The sequence below is a fragment of the Colobus angolensis genome, unplaced genomic scaffold, assembly GCF_000951035.1.
Source record: "Colobus angolensis palliatus isolate OR3802 unplaced genomic scaffold, Cang.pa_1.0 Scaffold72, whole genome shotgun sequence".
Classification (NCBI taxonomy): domain Eukaryota; kingdom Metazoa; phylum Chordata; class Mammalia; order Primates; family Cercopithecidae; genus Colobus; species Colobus angolensis.
In genome coordinates this window covers 2340105-2359781 of record NW_012120932.1, presented here as the reverse complement: position 1 = coordinate 2359781, position 19677 = coordinate 2340105, and the positions used below count along the sequence as shown (strand labels likewise).

The following is a 19677-nucleotide window of genomic DNA, read 5'->3' as shown; positions in this document are numbered from 1 at the left end:
TCAAAAAAAAAAAAAAAAGAAAACACACAAAGCCAGCAGACCCCATGACAGTATTTTCAAGGAAGAGATGGGGAGAAAGACACAAGAAAATAAAGAGGTGGGAAAGAGGGAGACAGAAAGAAGCCACCCAGTGTCAATGAAACCAAATCATTTCTTCAAAGTAGATCAAATGCATCAGGGGAAATCATCAGAATGTTAAAAATAAAATAAAAGTATGATCCCTCGCCTACCTGTCAACCAGTTATTATCCTCCTAAAGCCTTCCACACGTGGAGACTGTATAAGGATGCACACGTTCACCCTCAATGTAACTGCCACGGGCTTATTCTGTGTCCCACACACTATGTCAGGACTAGGTCTACATCAACTGCCTTTTCAGTGATGAAAAATCTAAGACACCCTCTTTACTTCTGCTGAATCCCCACGGAAACATCCACACTACCTCGGATTTCCACAACACACGAAGGAGCAAGCAGAGAAGCAACACCTCTGAGAAGTCAAAGTCCTCTGGACTCTCTAGTCCAAAAAATATAGCAAAAACACCCGGAAAAAATGTTCTAAATGATTTATAGTCCAAGACCACCAAATTCTCTCCTGCTGTTTCACATACTCATTAATACAACTAAAATTCTGGCAGATTTTTTGTTTCTACAATGGATAAGGTAATTTAGAGAACATTAATTTAAACTAAATTAGGTGATTCCAGTAACAAAGGAGTATTAACTCTCCACAGGGCCTTAGAGGAGAAAAATGTGTGCCATTCTTAACCTTAAGTTTTTAAAACTACTGTCCAATGTGTGGCTACACTGAGAGAAAGTTTATATTAAATTAAATTCAAAATTAAGTTCAAGTACTGAGAGGTCACAGGACACCAGAAGCTAACATACTAATCGAACAGCACAGACAGAACATTCTCATTACCTCAGATAATTCTACTGGACATCACTGTAGAGTTTACCTCACTTCTCACCAACTTTCATAATAAAAGCAATTGCCACATTTTGTTGGAAAGTTAGCTATAATGAAATCTCACTGAGAGGCAAAGCAAACCTTTTCAAGATGCGTACGTAAAAGAAGAAATGACTTTCTGAATTCTTGGTAAATATTTCAGTAAAAACATTTTACTTTATAAGAAAAAAACACAACAACATCCAATCAGTCAAATAACATTCTATTCTTTAGAATAGGAAACTACTGTTTTATCCTTCAGTCTAAAAACACTGTACACCAGCTAAAACAGAATAGATTTTTTAAAAATCTAAAATTAGGCCTGCTTCATCCTCTCACTTCTAGAAATGGTAATTTCTAATCCAAGTTCTTTACCTCAAATCCTTTTATTATGTACAACTTTACATTTACAGTGATTTTTAAACTACTTTAAAATCATTAGAAATTACTGGTTTTTTTCCAGACATCTTTAATAGTTACGTCTGTACACTCTATTAAGAGATACGAAAATGAAAGGAGACAGTAAGTGACCACTCCCTTCTTGGCTCACCCTCCCTCACTCCTCCAAGGAGATCTAGAAAAGGCAGCTTGTTCCTTAGATTCACACATGTTGGGAAGGAAGCTGGGCAGAACTAAAACAGAGGCTAAAAGGAGGTGAGAGCCCAGCCCTGCCCACCTCCATCAGCAGGGACTTCAGAGACAGCCAGCACTCATCTCCCAGTTTCACAGGGTGGGGAACAACGCCTGGGTGAGAAGGGGCTGCTGGCCCACAGTGGAAGCAAAGGCATCTCACAAGAAGTGGCTTTCTAACCAAGATCTGAAAGGAGGGGCTGGCCCTGGGCAGGACCTCCAAGGAGAGTACCCATGGGGCATGGGAGGGAGACGTACAAAGGTCAGGAAGTGAGCCTGGCCTGTTGCCTGGACAGAGGGACCCACTGCGCTCCGACCCTGGGATCCAGAGGAAAAGTGGGGCATGATGAAGTCTGAGAGTAGCAGGGATCAGGTCTAATCTGGCAGCTTTCAAGTAATGCGGTCAGTGTTGTAAAACAGCAGGCAATATATTTCAAGAGCTGTAAAACGTTCACACTCTTTAACCCGGTAACCTCACTCCAGGAAATAGAGCCTAAGAAACCAATTCACTAAATAAACAACATTAGAAGCATAAAAAGGATCACGGTAGACTCCTAAGGGAAAAAAATAAATTACAGAGATAGACACAGTCACTACACCGTACTGTGGAGAAACAGAAAAAGCTTCAGGTAAAGTATTAAACAAAAGCATTTCAGAATACAATATCATGTATACACAACTAGATAAAACTTCATTTGTGTTAAAAGGCTGGAAAGAAAAAGGCAAAGGCCAACATAGTTGTAATCAGGGTGGTGGAATTATGCTTTAAAAATCCCTTTTTAAAAGAAAAAAAAACTAACAAAAAGCTGAGGAAGTACTATTATAAACCATACCTACACTCTGGTCATCTCTCTGTTACAGCACTCCAGACAAACTACTGTCTTTTACATGTATGTCTCTCCAAGATGACAAGGGGCACAGCTTACGCAGCTTTGTATCAAGGGTCTAGCTTGGTGCTGGCAGCCAGCAAGCACCAAAACAAATTAAGAACTGCCCCAGTTTTGGCGTTGCATTTGCTGGTTCCCCAAAGAGTCCTTAAATTAGCAAATTAAAACTAGTAAGATACAGTCTATCCAGTACAGGCCAATATCCAGTAGAACCTTATAAAACAAAGGTGGTAGCCGGGCGCAGTGGCTCACGCCTGTAATCCCAGCACTTTAGGAGGCCGAGGTGGGTGGATCACCTGCGGTCAGGAGTTCGAGACTAGCCTGGCCAAGATGGTGAAACCCCGACTCTACTAAAAATACAAAAAATGTAGCCAGGCGTGGTGGCTAGCGCCTATAATCCCAGCTACTCAGGAGGCTGAGGCAGGCGAATCTCTTGAATCTGGGAGGTGGAGGTTGCAATGAGTCAAGATCGCACCACTGCACTCCAGCCTGGGCAACAAGAGCGAAACTCCGTCTCAAAAAAAAGAAACAAAAAACCAAAAAAACAAAGGTGGCATGTGGGGCTTTTCACAATTACCTCCTTCCTCCACCCATAACAGAATCACCTATTTGCTCAGAACACTTGATTTTAGATTGGCATTAAAAAGCAAAGTGATGGCCGGGCGCGGTGGCTCAAGCCTGTAATCCCAGCACTTTGGGAGGCCGAGACGGGCGGATCACGAGGTCAGGAGATCGAGACCATCCTGGCTAACACGGTGAAACCCCGTCTCTACTAAAAAACACACACCAAAAAAAACTAGCCGGGCGAGGCGGCGGGCGCCTGTAGTCCCAGCTACTGGGGAGGCTGAGGCAGGAGAATGGCGTAAACCCGGGAGGCAGAGCTTGCAGTGAGCTGAGATCATCAGTACGACTCTAATTTGCAAATGATTAACAATACCATAATCCTTCCCAAAACCAGACAGAGCATTAAACAAACATCTAACTGTTAGAATTTGTGTTCTAAAACAAAAGATAAAGGACCACACCCATGAACACAGCTTCACACCCGCAGCAAAGGTAGGACTTCTCCCAACCTGGCCTCAGCCCATCTTTCCTTTCTCAAGTCTCCTGAGTAAAGAGGGTTGGGGGACGGGAGAGGGGGCGTAAATCAGAGTCTATGCTTCAGCTCTGCCCCAGATACCCAACCTGCCAGGACAACCTCCCCAACAACCAAAGTAAAATCTCATAGATCTCTATATTCCTTCAACTTCTAAAATTCTAGAACTCTTCCTTCTCATTAAAATTAATTGTGCTTTTATCTGAGGAAGTGCAGCCTGGCATTAAAAACCACCAGAGTAACAGAGAGGATGTCCTTTTCCATGGGTGAATAATGGAAGTATGGAAGTGTAGTTCCGCAGTTACTCAGTGGGGGAAATGCTGGGAGTGGTGACAGCAGATCTGGCAAAGAAAATCAGAAAAAACTCTGAATGAAAGAGTTAAAAGTCAATTGCCTAGTGGTGGTAGGAACAAGATGACTCTGCATTTGTCAAAACTCATTCAATTGTACAACACACAGAATAAACTTTAACGTATGCAAATGAAAACACAAATCAATCAGGGTGTCAGGGGATGCCAGGGTAGAATGCAGACTGACAAATGTATACAATTGTATTATAAAATGTATGAAATAGCCTCATTGAAACTGCTTGAGTACCTGGGAACCAGCATACTCCACTTGTTTAAGCATGCCTCCCAGAATCTGCATTAACAATTCTGAAATTACTTTGCAGGAACACTAGGGTTAAAGCAAATGCTGTATGAGCCAGGTCCTTACTGTCAGAGAAACTACAAATAATCACGCAAAAGGAGAAGGCTAGAATGAACCTCATGGTGCTGGATTAGCCATGAGACATCACTGAGAACTGGTGTTGAGGCGAAAATGCACACATAGGTGGGTACAGAAACAATGGAAGAGCTGGTGTCCACACAGATCTCCTCACAGGGGCCCCCAAGCAGCAGGAGCACCTGAAGCTGTCAGCTGCGAGGGCCCAGACACAGAGACACTCCAGCAGCAGGACCACACCAGTGCCCAGACCAAGGTTTCCAGGCACCTTCTCCATGACAAAGAACCAGGGCTTCTCTTTGGAGACAGCTGACACTGGAGCAGGAAAACACAAGGTGCACCTAAAGCGTCTTGTAGGTCCAGACACCTAAAGCGTCTTGTAGGTCCAGAAAGCAAGGAAGCTCTCCCAAAACAAAAGCATGGCATGTGTCACACGGGCCAACCCAAGAGAGCTCCCACAGCCAGAGCCAGGATAATGTGAGCAAGGATAGGGCAGAGCTGGATATGACCCCAAGCGAATTGATTATGACCCTAGAAAGAGGACAGGAGTCCATAATGATAAAAATAAATGATCAAATAAATGAAGGGAGAAGAGACACATTTTCCCTACAGAAAAATTCAAATAATACCATATCGTTTTCTCCCCAACAGGTAGAGTTTAACCCTCTCCCCTTTGAATGTGGGCTGGACTTAATTACTGCTTCCAAAGGATGAGGATGTTACAAATGAGCGAAAGGAAAACTGGTCACTACAGAGCAAACACCTGCAGACAGCTCCTTACCCAAGCAACCAAGGTTGGCATCATCCAGTGCTAAGCCAAGTCAATGCCATGTGCCATGTGGGGTGCTGAGAAGCGCCCTACACCTCTGGGCTAGTCTTCTCCCAAACACACGCCATAATTTAATATAGAGAAAGCATCAGACAAACCCAGATTGGGGACATTCTATAAAACACCTAATTAGTACTCCTCAAAAGTGTCAAGATCACCAAAGACACACAGAGAAGCCGTCCCAGAAGACAGGGGATGGAGGATACCAGAGGTCCTGACCAGAGTCCCGGAAGAGAAAAGGACACTGGTGGGAAACAGATGAGATCCAAATGAAGTCCACAATGAAGTTCACAGTAGTCTACCAAGGCTAGTTTCTTGGTTTAGATCACTGTGCCAGCCAGCAGGAAGTGAACATTCCCTGGAAGCTGAGTGAAGGATATTTGGGAAGTCTGTACTACCTTTGCAAATTTTCTATAAAATTATTCCAAGTAAGTTTATTTTTCTAAAAAAAAAAAAAAAAAGTCAATATTCTAGAAGACAAGACATCAGCCTGAAAGACTATTTCAAACCACTTTATTAGATGAACAAAGTATAACAGACACATGAAAAATAAATCCTGGCCTTAATGCAAGTTTCAAAAAGCCTATTACATAAAAACAGAAATCTTCCCACAGATAGTCCAGTTGAAAGAAACAGGAAAACCTACAAAGTACGGAATTTGGTTACCAATTAATTTATGAGTGAATAAATGCAAACTACTAAGAATATTTGTAAGAGGCCCAATATACAATTCCTTAAGATTTAAATCATGGAAAGTCTGGTTAAAAATCTGGTCAAGGACATGAGCAGGGGTAAAAAGATGATACAATGCAACGTTTGGGTGGGAATGGAAAAAAGATTCTGGGTTGCATCAAAATAACTTACGAGGCAGTTATTTAATTAAGAATAAACATTAAGTACCAGGCTGAAGCTTTGGGGATTCAGGGTCTGACAGACTTGAGCTCCCATGCTATTCATCTGGTCTTCTGAAGTGCCTTCCTGTTTTCCCTTCTCCTGTACTAAGCTACTCTCTCACTCTTATGTATCTGCTTCTTCTCTTCCCTGGCCTTCCAACACCTGGCTTGGACTGGGCATAATATAATGAAATGTGTACTTCCAGTTCTTAATGTTAATTTCAGAAGTGAATTAAAACTATTAAACACAATGTTGAGATTATTTCATTTTGAACCCCCTCGAAGCACAAAATGACGTAAAAAATTAAGCCCTGAAAACACTTACTTACAGGTAGCCCTTGAAAGGGGGTAAAGTCACTCATCAGAGGTAAATCAGACTTCTAACTATGAGCTGCCTCCTTACTGAAAGTCCCAGGCTAGTAGCCACTGAAAGTATCTGCCATTTCAAAAGCACCAGGCCTTGATTAATTTTTGTCAGGGCTACCGTTTCCACTCTATCAAAATGCAAGCTTTGAGATCAAGGAAGTGAAACTCTCAAATTCCTTCTGTAAACAACCTCGAGGAGCATTCTGCTTCTCATCACTTGTGAAGTGATGAGGGGGCCAGTGTCCAATAGAACACTCTAACCTGCGGCAGCCAGCATGGGAAGCACAACACTTCTCAGCTTCTTCCTCCCGGTCTACCCCCTCCTCAAAAAATATGGTAGGTGTCATTAGTGTTAAGAAGTTTAAGAAGTGGCAAAAGGGCCCGTTTCTGGTCTCAACAAAGTACTCTGTACTTCATTTAGGATGACAATTTTATGCCACTCTAAATTTACCAAATATTCCTAGGTAAATCTTTTTATCTCATTAGATTTACATTTCATCATTAAAAAGGCAGATATATCAAAACTCAGGACTTTTACAAAGAATAACGACTAAAAAACTCCCAAGCTTACTTGGCAAGTATAATGTTTATTAATTCTGAAACACAGCTACGGGACGACCCCATAAGAAAAAAAACTTAACACTGTTACTTACTCCTAGTCTCCAGTGAAGAAACACTTCTACAATGAGGTTTGTGACTCTGGCACCAGCTGGGTGAACGCCACTGCCTACTTTAATACTTTGTGTACTTCCATTTCTTCATCTGTAAGAATAATAGTATTCCTCTATCTCACAGGGTAGCTGCGATGATTAAACATACTACATGTAAACAGCTCAGAAGCATTCACAAATAATAAGCACTTGACAAATGTCAGTTACTATGTCCTTTTAAGGAAGCTGCGTAAAAAGGTTTCTTTATGCTTTTCACACAGGACCTGAAATGCTATGGGTTCTCATACACAGATTTTCTGACACTAGGAAAACAGCGTTCACGTAGCTTTTCTTCAAAATCATTTGACACCAGTTCAGGCGACAACGTGACACATCCTCCAGCCCACTATCTGATTCAGAAGATAAAAAGCAACCAGATCATAAAAGCGTATAGGTTCACCTAAATTACTTTGTTTTAAAAAACAACTACCAAAAAGGCAGTTTTGGGCCTCTTCCCAATGGGCAGTCAATAGCTCTGAGGTGGGAAAAACTAACACTGAAGCTGCTGCTCCCTACTCTAGTGCAACTAAAGAATGAGAACATTAAAAAAAGTCAACTCCAATTTGGTGGCAGAGTTTTGTTGCTGTTTGAAGGGCAATTTAAATGCTATGACACGTAGCAGCAATGCCTCTAAAAAGAACTCTCTCTTCAGGTAAGGCGAAATCATAGCTAAACAAGCTTATCTTACACATCTCATTTAGAATAAATGAGAATGGGGTACAGTGATCTTAAAAACAAGAAAAACATGTCTTAAAATAAGGGAGTGGGACATGAAAAGATGCTCAGCTTCACTCACTATTACAGAAATATAAATCAAAACCACAATGAGACACTGTATACTTCACACCCATTAGGATGGCTACTATTTTTTTTTTTTTTTTTTTTTCCTGAGACGGAGTCTCGCTTTGTCACCCAGGCTGGAGTGCAGTGGCCAGATCTCAGCTCACTGCAAGCTCCGCCTCCCAGGTTCACGCCATTCTCCTGCCTCAGCCTCCTGAGTAGCTGGGACTACAGGCGCCCGCCACCTCGCCCGGCTAGTTTTTTGTACTTTTTTTAGTAGAGACGGGGTTTCACCGTGTTAGCCAGGATGGTCTCAATCTCCTGACCTCGTGATCCGCCCGTCTCGGCCTCCCAAAGTGCTGGGATTACAGGCTTGAGCCACCGCGCCCGGCCAGGATGGCTACTATTTAAAAAAAAAAAGAAAGTAAGTGTCAACAAGAATATGTGGAGAAAAATATATCCCTTGTGCATTGCTGGTAGGAATGTAAAACGGTGTGGCCTCTTGGGAAATAGTATGATGATTCCTCAAAAAACTTAACACAGAACTACCCTATGATACAGCAATTACACTTCTAGGTTGAAAGAATGGGTCCGAAGAGATGTCAGTACACTCATGTTCACAGCAGCACCATTCGCAATGACAAAAAGGATGAAACCCAAGTGTCCATCCACTGATGAATGGATAAACAGAATGTGGTCTACCCAATACAACAGCATGTGACTGAGCCTCCAGGAGGAAATTCTGACACATCACAACATGTATGAACCTTGAAGACATTATGTTAAATGCAATAAACCAGACACAAAATTACAAATACTGTACGATCTCATTATATGACGTTCATAGAGTACACAACTTCAGAGGCAGAGGGTAGAATGGTGGTTACCAGGAGCTGGGGGCACAGAAGGAATGGGGAGTTACAGTTTAGTGGGTACACAGTTTCAGTTTGGTATGAGGAAAAAGTTCTGGGGATGGATGGTGGTGGTGGTGGTTATACAACAATGTGAATATACTTAATGCCAATCTCAGTACTTTGGGAGGCCGAGGGTGGTAGGTCACTTGAGGTCAGGAGTTCAAGACCAGCCTGGCCAAGATGGTGATACCCTGTCTCTACTAAAAATACAAAAATTAGCGGAGTGTGGTGGCAGGCGCACACTGTAATCCCAGCTACTCAGGAGGCTGAGGCAGGAGAATTGCTTGCATTTGGGAGGCAAAGGTTGCAGTGGGATGAGATCACACCACCATGCTCCAGCCTTGGTGACAGAGTGAGACTCCATCTCAAATATATATATATATATACATATATATACTTAATGCCACTGAACTGTACATTTAAAAATGGTTAAGTTGGTAAATTTTATGTTACGCGTATTTTACCACAATTTTAATTAACAATAATAATAAAAAGAAGGGTATCTCCCTGTCTTCTCAGAAGGCCTAGGTGCTTGGCTCCAAAATTAACTTCCTACTTATAAAAAGGGAGGGTTTTCCTTTTCCTTTGACTAACGACAAATAGCATGTATGTAATAGTTTGTATCTGCCCGGCTGTATCAAAGGGTGATACTTCTTTTTTGCTTTTGCAATCTCTTTTGCACACACTGCTTGTGATGTGATCACAGTCTGGTTCAATGGTTATTCAATAATACAGGTTAGGTGTCCTTTACTGAAACACTTAAGACAGAAGTGTTTTGGATTTCAGGCTTTTTCAGGTCTTGGAATATTTGTTCTTATGCTTACCAGTTCAACATTCTAAATTCAAAAATCAAAAATCAAAAACGCTCCAATGAGCATTTCCTTTGTGCATCATGCTGGTGCTCAAAAAGTTTTGGATTTTGGAGCACTTCAGATTTGGGATGCTCGAATTGTAAAACTGTTTGATTTTTCCCTCTAAAAATATTAACAATAATAACAATAATAAAGGAGTGGATGTCATGAAAGAAATGCAAATTAAACTTTACAAACTTTAAAAATAATAAAATGATAAAAGGAGGAAACACCCACATAATTTGTATTCATAATCTATTTAGCCTACTCTAGTAATCTAACGACTCAGCTAAATCCTAGGAACATCATTCTTATTAAAATATCATTCCAAAATATAAAACATAACATTTCAATTTTCATAATTTAGGAAAAAGAATCTCAGGTTGATACTATTTATTTCAAGATAGTAACACTTGCAAACTCTTCATAGGTCCAGGAAATTAAACCATCTCATCCATGCAGCCCAGTGACCCCCTCCAACAGTCTGGGCTGGTTTGTTCCTACTGTTCATAAATATGCTCCAGCTCAGAGGATGAACGATGCACTTCAGACCTGTCAAGTCAACCCTCCAGCAATAAACCCTCTAGTATACTTCCCTGCACTAACCAGTAAAACACCAACATGGTAAATTCATCCTTTCAAGAAAGTTAATTGCTTCTAGAGACAACTGAGAAATGCCAAATGACTGGAGCACAAAAGTACTGTTTCTAAATCATGGATCCTAAACTCTATAATGCAGACTGACCATCACCTCTGCAAATATTGCAGTGGGTCAAGTTCAAGTCTACACTTTTCCCTAAGATGCCTAGAAACAATGTGTTTTAAAGCAAGGCATAACAAGAGGAAAAGTGGCTAAATGCAGCCCATTTCCCTAAGCAGTCACGCCTTTTATGCCCTCAACACATCTCCTAAGTTAAGAAGCATAAAAGGCTTATTCAAAGATAAAAGCTCTGCACCAGGTGGCCAAGCTGACACCAGTGATTTTGGAATTAACTCTACGGGGACTTTAAAACTTCTGCTTCCTACCATCTTTCTGTCATCACACTTCCTTGCCTGTAACTGGTGATTCATATCCACTTATCAAATATTTTCTGAGCATGTACTACACACCAAGTACCGTTCTAAGAGATGGATAACAGGCAAGGTCTTCATCAGATTTACTTCTAGAGAAAACATAAAAATAAACAAAAATGGGGACAGGCGCAATGGCTCACGCCTTTAATCCCAGCACGTTGGGAGGCCAAGGCAGGTGGATCAGAGGTCAGGAGTTCGAGACCAGCCTGGCCAACATAGTGAAACCCCGTCTCTACTAAAAATAGAAAAATTAGCCTGGCATGGCGTGTAATCCCAGCTACTTAGGAGGCTGAGGCAGAAGAATCGCTTGAACCCAGGAGGTAGAGGTTGCAGTCAGTCAAGATCGTATCACTGCACTCCAGGTTGGGCAAAAGAGTGAGACTTTGAATTTAAAAAAAAAAAAAAAAAAGCAAAAGTGAAATAAATGGTGAACTATATGGAGACATTTAGAGAATTTAAGAATATTTTTATCTGAACTGTGATTCACTTAAATGCCTGTTTTATTTAGAAAATTATGCCTACAAATCTACTGAAAAGTAGTCTAATTTTTCAAATCCTAAAATCTCTCTTCTTCATATTACGCGATATTTGACATTTATTCCTACGGTATAGTGCTTATTAAGGTTGGATTGTGTACTATGTGTTAATTAGTTTCTTCCTATTCATACAAATTTCAGAAAACTAAAATGAAGAACAATGTCGATCTAAACATGTTAGACATAGGAGGAAGTATACTTGTGTGTATTTTGATTCAGAAAATTAAGTTGTGGTTTTGATTACTTTCTTCCTGGTATACTTGGACATCTCTATTGCAAACATTTATATGACTTTACAAAGGCATAAAGCTTAGAATTTTTTGATTCGCTCATACCAAAATTTCCTTACCTTGGCACTACTGGTATTTTGGGCCAGATTATTCTTTGCTATGGGGGCTGTTCTGTGCACTGTAGAATGTTTGGCAGCATCCTTGGCCTCCACCCAATAGATGCCTTCAGTTAACATCCTCCCCCAGCTGTGACAACCAAAAATGCCTCCAGGCACTGCGAAATGTCCCCTGCCAAATGTCTCAACTGTTAACCCTACTTGAGAGCCACTCACAGGTCTTCACTGAGTAAATATATTGTTCTACAGTATCAAAGAAAGTTCCAAACAAGAAAAAAAGGATTTAAATGAACCTCTTCAACCCAGAGGCTATAGGTTCCCTGAAGGTTTCCTTCCTTTCCTGTTCTGTTCACTCCTCCAGGCCTGAGCATTAACAGGCACTCAAGCTTTTGCTGAGAGGAGAATTAACCACCACTGGGAACCAGTCAGAAAAGAGTGTATGAGAAATTTAAGATAAAAAAAAAAACAAATCTTAAGTAATGGCCATTGATCCAGATTTTGAAATAATTTGTCTGGCTATATAATGGAACGCAGCAAATATTCTGATTAGAGTTGAGTGCCTACAGTAAGCATTAGGGGGTACAAGAGGAGTAAACACACAGTCCCTGGCCTCAAGGAGACTACGGGTGGCGGGGGGAGGTAAATATGCAGCTATGTAGGTAGGTGCAATACAACAGACTACAGAATGTCCACGGCAAACACACTATGCTGTGTGTGTGCTCCCGGTCCACTTTTTCAAATATCAAGAGATTCCACAAAGAACTGGCATTTGACATGGGCTTTGAAATATAAGTAAAACTTTGATGAGCAAAAGTAGGACACAGTACAGTAGTTAAACAAGAGGGAATGACATAAGCAAAAGCTGGATATTTCTTGGGGAAATAGTGAGCAGTTGGGTTGGGAACATTTAAAAAAGTACAGTAGAGGGATTGTGAAACATGAAGTAAGGTCAAATGAGTTCAGGTCGCAGGAAGGTCTACAAGTCTGAACAAGGAATTTGGACTTAATGGTTTTGCTCAAGTCCCAACAGGAGAGTGACCTCCCTGAAGATGTGGCCGTCGACCCTGCCAAAGCTGTGCAAGATTAGTTCCGCCGGGGAGCGGGGGTAGGTGCAGAGGCCATTCTGACTGCTACCTACAGTAATACAAAAGTGTAATAACAAGGAATTTACTTATAGTATATGCCTTGCATTCTATTTTTCATTCTATTTTATTCTCTGTCATTTTTAAATAATGGCAAACATCCAATAATTTGGTTTCACAACCCACCAAAGGGTTTGCAAAGCATTTCTTAGAGCTTTTGGGTAAATATGGTGAATTCAAATGTTGAGGGTACCAGAAAAAAGGAAGAGTATAACAGTTAAGTAGGAGACTACTGAGCCAGAATTGGCCTGGTGTATCATTATTCTAGGGACTGGGAGGATGGGATGCTGGAATAGCAAGCTGGGAAAAGAGAAATGGCAGAAGGCAAGCAGGGACAGACAGTGGGAGTGGCAACGGGCGACAGGGACACAGCGTTCAAAGTGTTAAAGGTGGGGTCACTTTTCTCACTAATTATATAGTCCAAGCTCTGGAGTATCTAAAGTACAATTAGAAATTCACTCCAGTTGCAGAATCAGGATGCCAGATTAGAGATGTGAATAGTCAGTGTCTGTGTTGATGGGACACAGTATAAACAATATATAAGTATGTAAAACCAGGTGCTGAAGTCTTTGAGGACAGTGAGGCTGTGCCTTTGAAATGGTGAGATGTTGAATAAACTTGTGGTTAGCACTCACCTCAAAAGATGTAATACTGAGAAGTACATAATAAAGAATATACCATGGAAGTGGCCAAGAGGATTGTGGCATTTAAGGAAACAACATATTGCAGTAACCCCAGGAAATGGAAGCATTTTGATCACTGAAAAAGGTTCAAGGAGGCAGACAGGAAGAGACAGAGTGGTTTTTGATAGGTTTAATTTTAAAGTTAAAAAAAAAGAAGGAAGAGATTTAGATGACCATGATAATTGTTGATAAAGATGAGTGCTCAAATAAATTATTGGCACAAGAGCTGAAGCTACCTTAGAACCAAATTTTCCTTCACTTGGCATTTTTAAAATGGAATAATTTTAAATAAAATCTGGGTTTCTGGGTTTCTGGCTTTCTTGCGAAGTCTGAAGGTCTGGCAATGTTGACTCTACGGCCCTACGTGGCTTTTAAAATGTGCATACCTTCGGCTCTACTGTATGTATATACCATGTGTACACCATCTGTCGGGGCTGGATAGATTATGGAATACTATTTAGGGACTGAAAAGATTCAGAGCTCTAAGTATAGACATGGAAAGACTTCTTACAAATAAAAAAGCAAACTGCTGAATAACGTAGAGTGTGATCACATTAATGTGAAAAAATAGAACTATATTATAATAATATGTATTATATAACTTATGACATAAAATATATGGCCTACACAGTCACTGTGGAAAATGTATGGCAATTCCTTAAAAAGAAAAACAGAGGATTACCATATGACCCAGCAATTCTACTTCTGAGTATACACCCAAAAGAAGCGAAAGCAGGAACTCGAACAGCTCTCTGTATACCATGCCCATAAAACCATTACTCAGTATTCACAATAGTCAAAAAGTGGAAGCAACCCAAGTACCCACCAGTGGATGAATGGATAAACAAAATGTGGTACATAGACACAGTGGAGTATTATTTAGCCTTAAAAGTTAAGGAACTTCTGACACAATCTACAACATGAATGAATCTTGAAGACATTATGCTATGTGAATTAAACTAGTGATAAAAGTAGTACAATAGAGAAATATATACAATGACTAGTTTGAGGTATAATATGGTCAGTTTTGAATCTTAAAAATTTTCCAGTCAATTAAAGGTCCTTAAGAATAAGATACACTGGCTGGGCGCGGTGGCTCACACCTGTAATCGCAGCACTTTGGGAGGCCGAGATGGGTGGATCACGAGGTCAGGAGATCAAGACCATCCTGGCTAACATGGTGAAACCCCGTCTCTACTAAAAAATACAAAAAAAAAAAAAACTAGCCGGGCGAGGTGGCGGGCGCCTGTAGTCCCAGCTACTCGGGAGGCTGAGGCAGGAGAATGGCGTGAACCTGGGAGGCGGAGCTTACAGCGAGCTGAGATCCAGCCACCGCACTCCAGCCTGGGCGACAGAGCGAGACTCTGTCTCAAAAAAAAAAAAAAAAAGAATGAGATATACTGTCAGTGCTCAGGATCTACTGATGGACATTTTTCTTCTGAAAAGAAACTTTTTCTTCTGAGTAAAAGCTTGGCTATTCCTATCCTAACTAGAAAACATAGTAGAAGCGGTTAGCTATCATAATTGACCTGAGGGTGAATTGCAGGTAGGCACACCCACAAAGTATTCTTACACAAAGAAGCTGAACTCTGACTTTAGCACTCCACTTCCGTCTTGAGGTTACTAATGACTTGTCCCCAGATGTCACTTAATCACTAGATCCTGTTTTTTCCGCATGTAAAATGGGGTAACAAAGCACTCTGAGGATTAAATGATATGGCATATGTGAGAAAGGACCTAGCAAGGACCTGGTCTGATACCATTCTCTCCCCCATCAAGTATACACGAAAAGAAATCATCTCTAAATACAAACATGTAATTATGCTAACCATGAAAATTCTAAACCATAGTCTAACCTCACATTCTTCCACTGACTTAAAGCATGAATGCCATTTTATGTAAGAGCATTATTTAACAAAACTCCAATGGAAGCAAATTCAGAAGATCTGAAGGACTTCATTATAAACCCTTACACTGATACCACAAGTCACATAGCAGAAACATTTATGAAAGCTCCAGTGACCAAGATTTTAAAATAAACATAAGTCATTTACTGAAGTTTCAAAGGTTATAATGACCCAAAGCACACAAGAGGAAACTGTCCAAGTAACTAGCTAAAACCAAGTTCAAATTAGGCTATTTCAGGACCTATCCAAAACTAGTCAATACACAGGCCAACGTATTATTATTATTTTCATTGTTCTGGCTCTCCTTCCATGTAGACCAACTTCTAATGGTTAAAGAAATACAATTACTACTACTGAACAAAAAATACAATTATTACTCTGTAAAAGAAATAATCTCTAAGTCAAAAAAGATTTCTCCTGGCCAGGCACAGTGGCTCACACCTGTAATCCCAGCACTTTGGGAGGCCGAGGCGGGTGGATCACGAGGTCAGGAGCTCAAGACCAGCCTGGCCAAGATGGTGAAACCCCATCTCTACCAAAAACACAAAAATTAGCCGGGCATGATGGCAGGCACGCCTGTAATCCCAGTTACTAGGGAGGCTGAGTCAGGAGAATCACTTGAACCCAGGAGGTGGAGGTTGCAGTGAGCCAAGATCACACCACTGCACTCCAGCCTGGGCAACAGAGTGACACTTCATCTCAAAAAAAAAAAAAAAAGAAGATTTCTCTAAGCAAGGGTAACAAGAAATTATGCCCCTCCGCCAATTTACGAAACAGGAGAAAGCACCAGTAAGATGCTTAAAGTTTTTATAAATGTCTCATTTACCCAACATTATATATACTGAAGTGTTCGTGTCAATTCCTTTGCCAGTGGTTTTTACTTAATCTTAAAAAAATTATCATACGGTAAAATTAACACGTTTACTTTGGATGAATCATTCTGATTTTAATGTACGGTAGCATCACCATGATCAGAATACAGAACAGTTCCATCACTCCACAAAGCTCTCTCCTGCTGTCCCCTTAATGTGTACATCCTTCCTCTCCTCTACTCCCAGCACCACTGAATTGGTCCCAATCACTATAGTTTTATAATCATCCCTTTTGAACCTGGCTTCTTTCACTCAGTATAAAACCTTAATTAAAGATTCATGCAAGTTGTTACCTACACCTTCCTTACTGCTGCTAAGTAGCATTCCATAGTATGGCCATACAGTAGTTTAACCATTCACTTATTAAAAGATACTTTGTTTCCACGTTTTGGCTATTATGATTTAAGCTGCTATGGACATTTGAGTACGAGTTTCTGCGCAAACAAAAGTCTTCATTAGGAAAACACCCAGGAGTGGAACTGCTGGATGGTATGATAAATGTATGCTTAACTTCATAAGAAACTGCCACTGTCTTCCAGGGTGGCGGTGCTATTCTGCATTCCCACAAGCAATGTGTGAGGATCCAGTTGCTCAGCATTCTTGCTAGCACTTGGTATTGCTCAAAGTTTTTTCTCTTTTAGCCATTCTAATAGGCCTGTAGTACATACCTCATCACGGTTTTCAACCTTTTAACCATTTTATGGGTATATTTTATTAAATGGTATACACTGTTTCAATCCCTTAAACAGAGAATGCTGAATATTAATTTTTATGACTCAAAATCATCCTTATAGAATACACATTGTACTACCCTCAGGAACTACTGAAGTACATAGGGTTGTTTTCCTTTTCTTAAAATAGCCCCAGAATTATGTTTGCTTTTTATAGCTTTTTAAATCTTCACTCTTGTTGTCACTTCTTGCTATTAATGGTGTTCCTGCCTCTGGCAGACTCTCCTCTTCACCCTCTTCTCAAGCTGAGTTTAGAAAATAGATAGCCAAGCTTGTTAGAATTACATCTAAAAAGAGACCAGTCCGTGAGTGAGAGAGCTTAAAAGGATTCTTCAGTGAGGAAAGTAAAGGCACCCCCCCACGCCCGCCAACCCCCACAACATTGTACCCAAACTTCCTGACATCTTGCTTGGTTGCTGAGAAATTTCTAGTAGCTAAATCTCTTAGGCACTTTTCAAAAAAGGTTGCCAGCTAAGAGACCACCAAGTAATCGAGTCATTACAATATTCATTTTGTGCAATTTACACTATAATATTATCCTAGCTCAATAATTAAAAGCTTAGCAAAAGCAAAATAAACAAAATTATCCCCTGTCCAGAAACCTAAGTGAATAAGACGATCTTAAATGGAGCTTAAATCTAGTTTCCAAACACTTACACATTGGTCTGAATTCTGAGCACCTACTAGGTGTGCGAGGCATGCAAGGGGGTGCAAAGATAAAGAAACTGTAGAATTAAAAAGAACTCAACAGTTCTTTAAAGATACAGTGACCATATGCATACACACAGATTCTAATCCTAAATAATATTCACAGTGTTCCCTTGAAAGTCGCCTGACTAGTTAAGTAGATACCTGTGCGGTTACCAAAGGCAAGTAAATGCAGCTCATCCTGTCTTTTAAGTAGTCTTTTCCATCTCTGAACAAGACTAAACTATGAACACTTTTACGCTCTATTAGGGAGATGGATCGCCTCAGACAAATGGCAGCACCTCACTTCCCTGAGCGCCCCAGGCTCCGATTCAGAAATGACTAGGCAGGCACTTCCTCTCACCCGAACTTCCCTGAGGAATGGCAGTTGTGTGTCTGCGAGGCGTAGGGGCCAATCGGGACTCTGCCGGCCGCCTCCACCCACGACTTAAACACCATCTCACCAATTGCAACCGGATCGTGGGTGGGACTTCCGCTATCATTTTCGGCTTAACTACCACCATCTCGTCGCGGGCACCGGGGGCAACCGCGAAGACAGAATTTCACAAACTTTCAGCTCCAGCAGTTTCAAGGAAATGTCGAAGAATGACAAGATGGAAGGCAGAGTGGCAAGAGCTAAGACACCAAAAAGGCCCCCAAAATTTGTTTTCAAGAAAACCAATGAAAAAAGCAAGCAATCAGAACGTGAAGTCCAGGATCATGTATGTGCTTATCTCCACAGTCACTGCTGGGTCCTGAAGTTCTCCTCTGGCCCAGTGCCAGCTGCGGAACCCTCTGCCAAAGGGCCAGAGGAGGCCGGTGATGTAGAGCTCTGATTACCCACCCGTCAGGGCGCCGCTGAAGGTCACTGAATACTTACTGTGCACCCGAAAAATAAATCCTGCGAGTTCACGCCCCGCGTAGCTCGCCCCCTGACTATGAAGGACTCCTTTCGCGTGGGATCTACAAAACCGAACTGCCTTAAAGACCTCTTTCACACCGACGTGAAGTCACAGAACTGACAAAATCCCATCCTGTCAAAGTGCACGGTTCTTTGAAATCTAACACAAAAAGTCATAGAAAGATTCTCTAAACACCCCGTACTAAGAGGAACACGGACAGGGCACTGCGTTCTGAAGTAGAGGCCAGGGCACTGGCCCTTAGACACGTCTCGCTGTCACCGGGCTAACAGCATTGGCAAGGGCGGCGGCGGCAGCAGTGATATCTGCAGCCCCCAAGGGCCCTGGCGAAACCCCCTCTATTACTCTGTATCCTGCTTGCTTCCAAGATGAACCTGTTGCTGGGAAAGAACAGGCTAAATTAGAAAAGGGAGTAATATTTTGTCAAAGTTGAAGGTGAGTGATAGCCTGCCCGCCCCCACAGGACGGGAAAAACTAAGGATATTGGGGATGATGGCACTGCCGCCTCCGAATTCTGGTCCGGTGCTCTCTCCCAGCCCTCAGGTGTCCCCACGCGGCCGAGGACCCCGAACAGGGACAGCTGGAGGCGGGCTTGGGCAGCGCGCGGCCTGCACCCGCGGCCATCCATCTTGCGGCCCGGCCCGGCTATCCCGAGCCAGGGCTGGGGGAGCTCGCTGCCCCCAGCGCCGCCACGGCCGGGCGACATTCTGTGCCCTGGGAAGGGGGATAGGGGTGCGGCGCGGCCCCGGTCCCCGGCCCGCCCGGATCCCCGGCCTCACCTTGACGTGGAAGCGGATGAGCGCCAGGCGGATGCAGTGGGCCATGCAGACGGGCGGCAGGAACCAGACCTTGGGCGGCGGGGTGCCCTTGTTCTGGACATGGCTGACGATCTGCTGTGCCGTCTGGCGCTCGTTGCCCTGCCGCTTGACCCACTCGTGCAGCCGGGCCTTCTCGAGCGCGCCGTTGAAGAAGACGAAGAGCTCGATGTTGCCGCCGAAGCAGGCCTTGGCCAGCGCCGCCAGGTAGCCAAGCATGTGGTTCCACTGGCCGCCGCTGACCCAGTCGGTGTAGAAGCCACCGTAGAGGCGGTGCAGGCAGTTGTCCGCGTCCACCAGCAGGCGCAGCGGGGTCTGCGGGGGCCGCTGCCGCC

At 42.3% G+C, this 19677-nt stretch overlaps 1 protein-coding gene across 1 annotated transcript in view; it reads right to left on the bottom strand.

Annotated features, from left to right (window-relative positions):
- FAM120A (family with sequence similarity 120A) overlaps positions 1 to 19675 on the bottom strand; it is a gene marked incomplete at its 5' end in the record, with an annotated part of 122671 nt that extends 102996 nt beyond the window's left edge. The window contains 1 exon segment of the mRNA XM_011927528.1: positions 19081 to 19675. Within this exon segment, the coding sequence (XP_011782918.1) occupies positions 19081 to 19675 (595 nt within the window).
- Between the last annotated feature and the right edge of the window lie 2 nt (positions 19676 to 19677).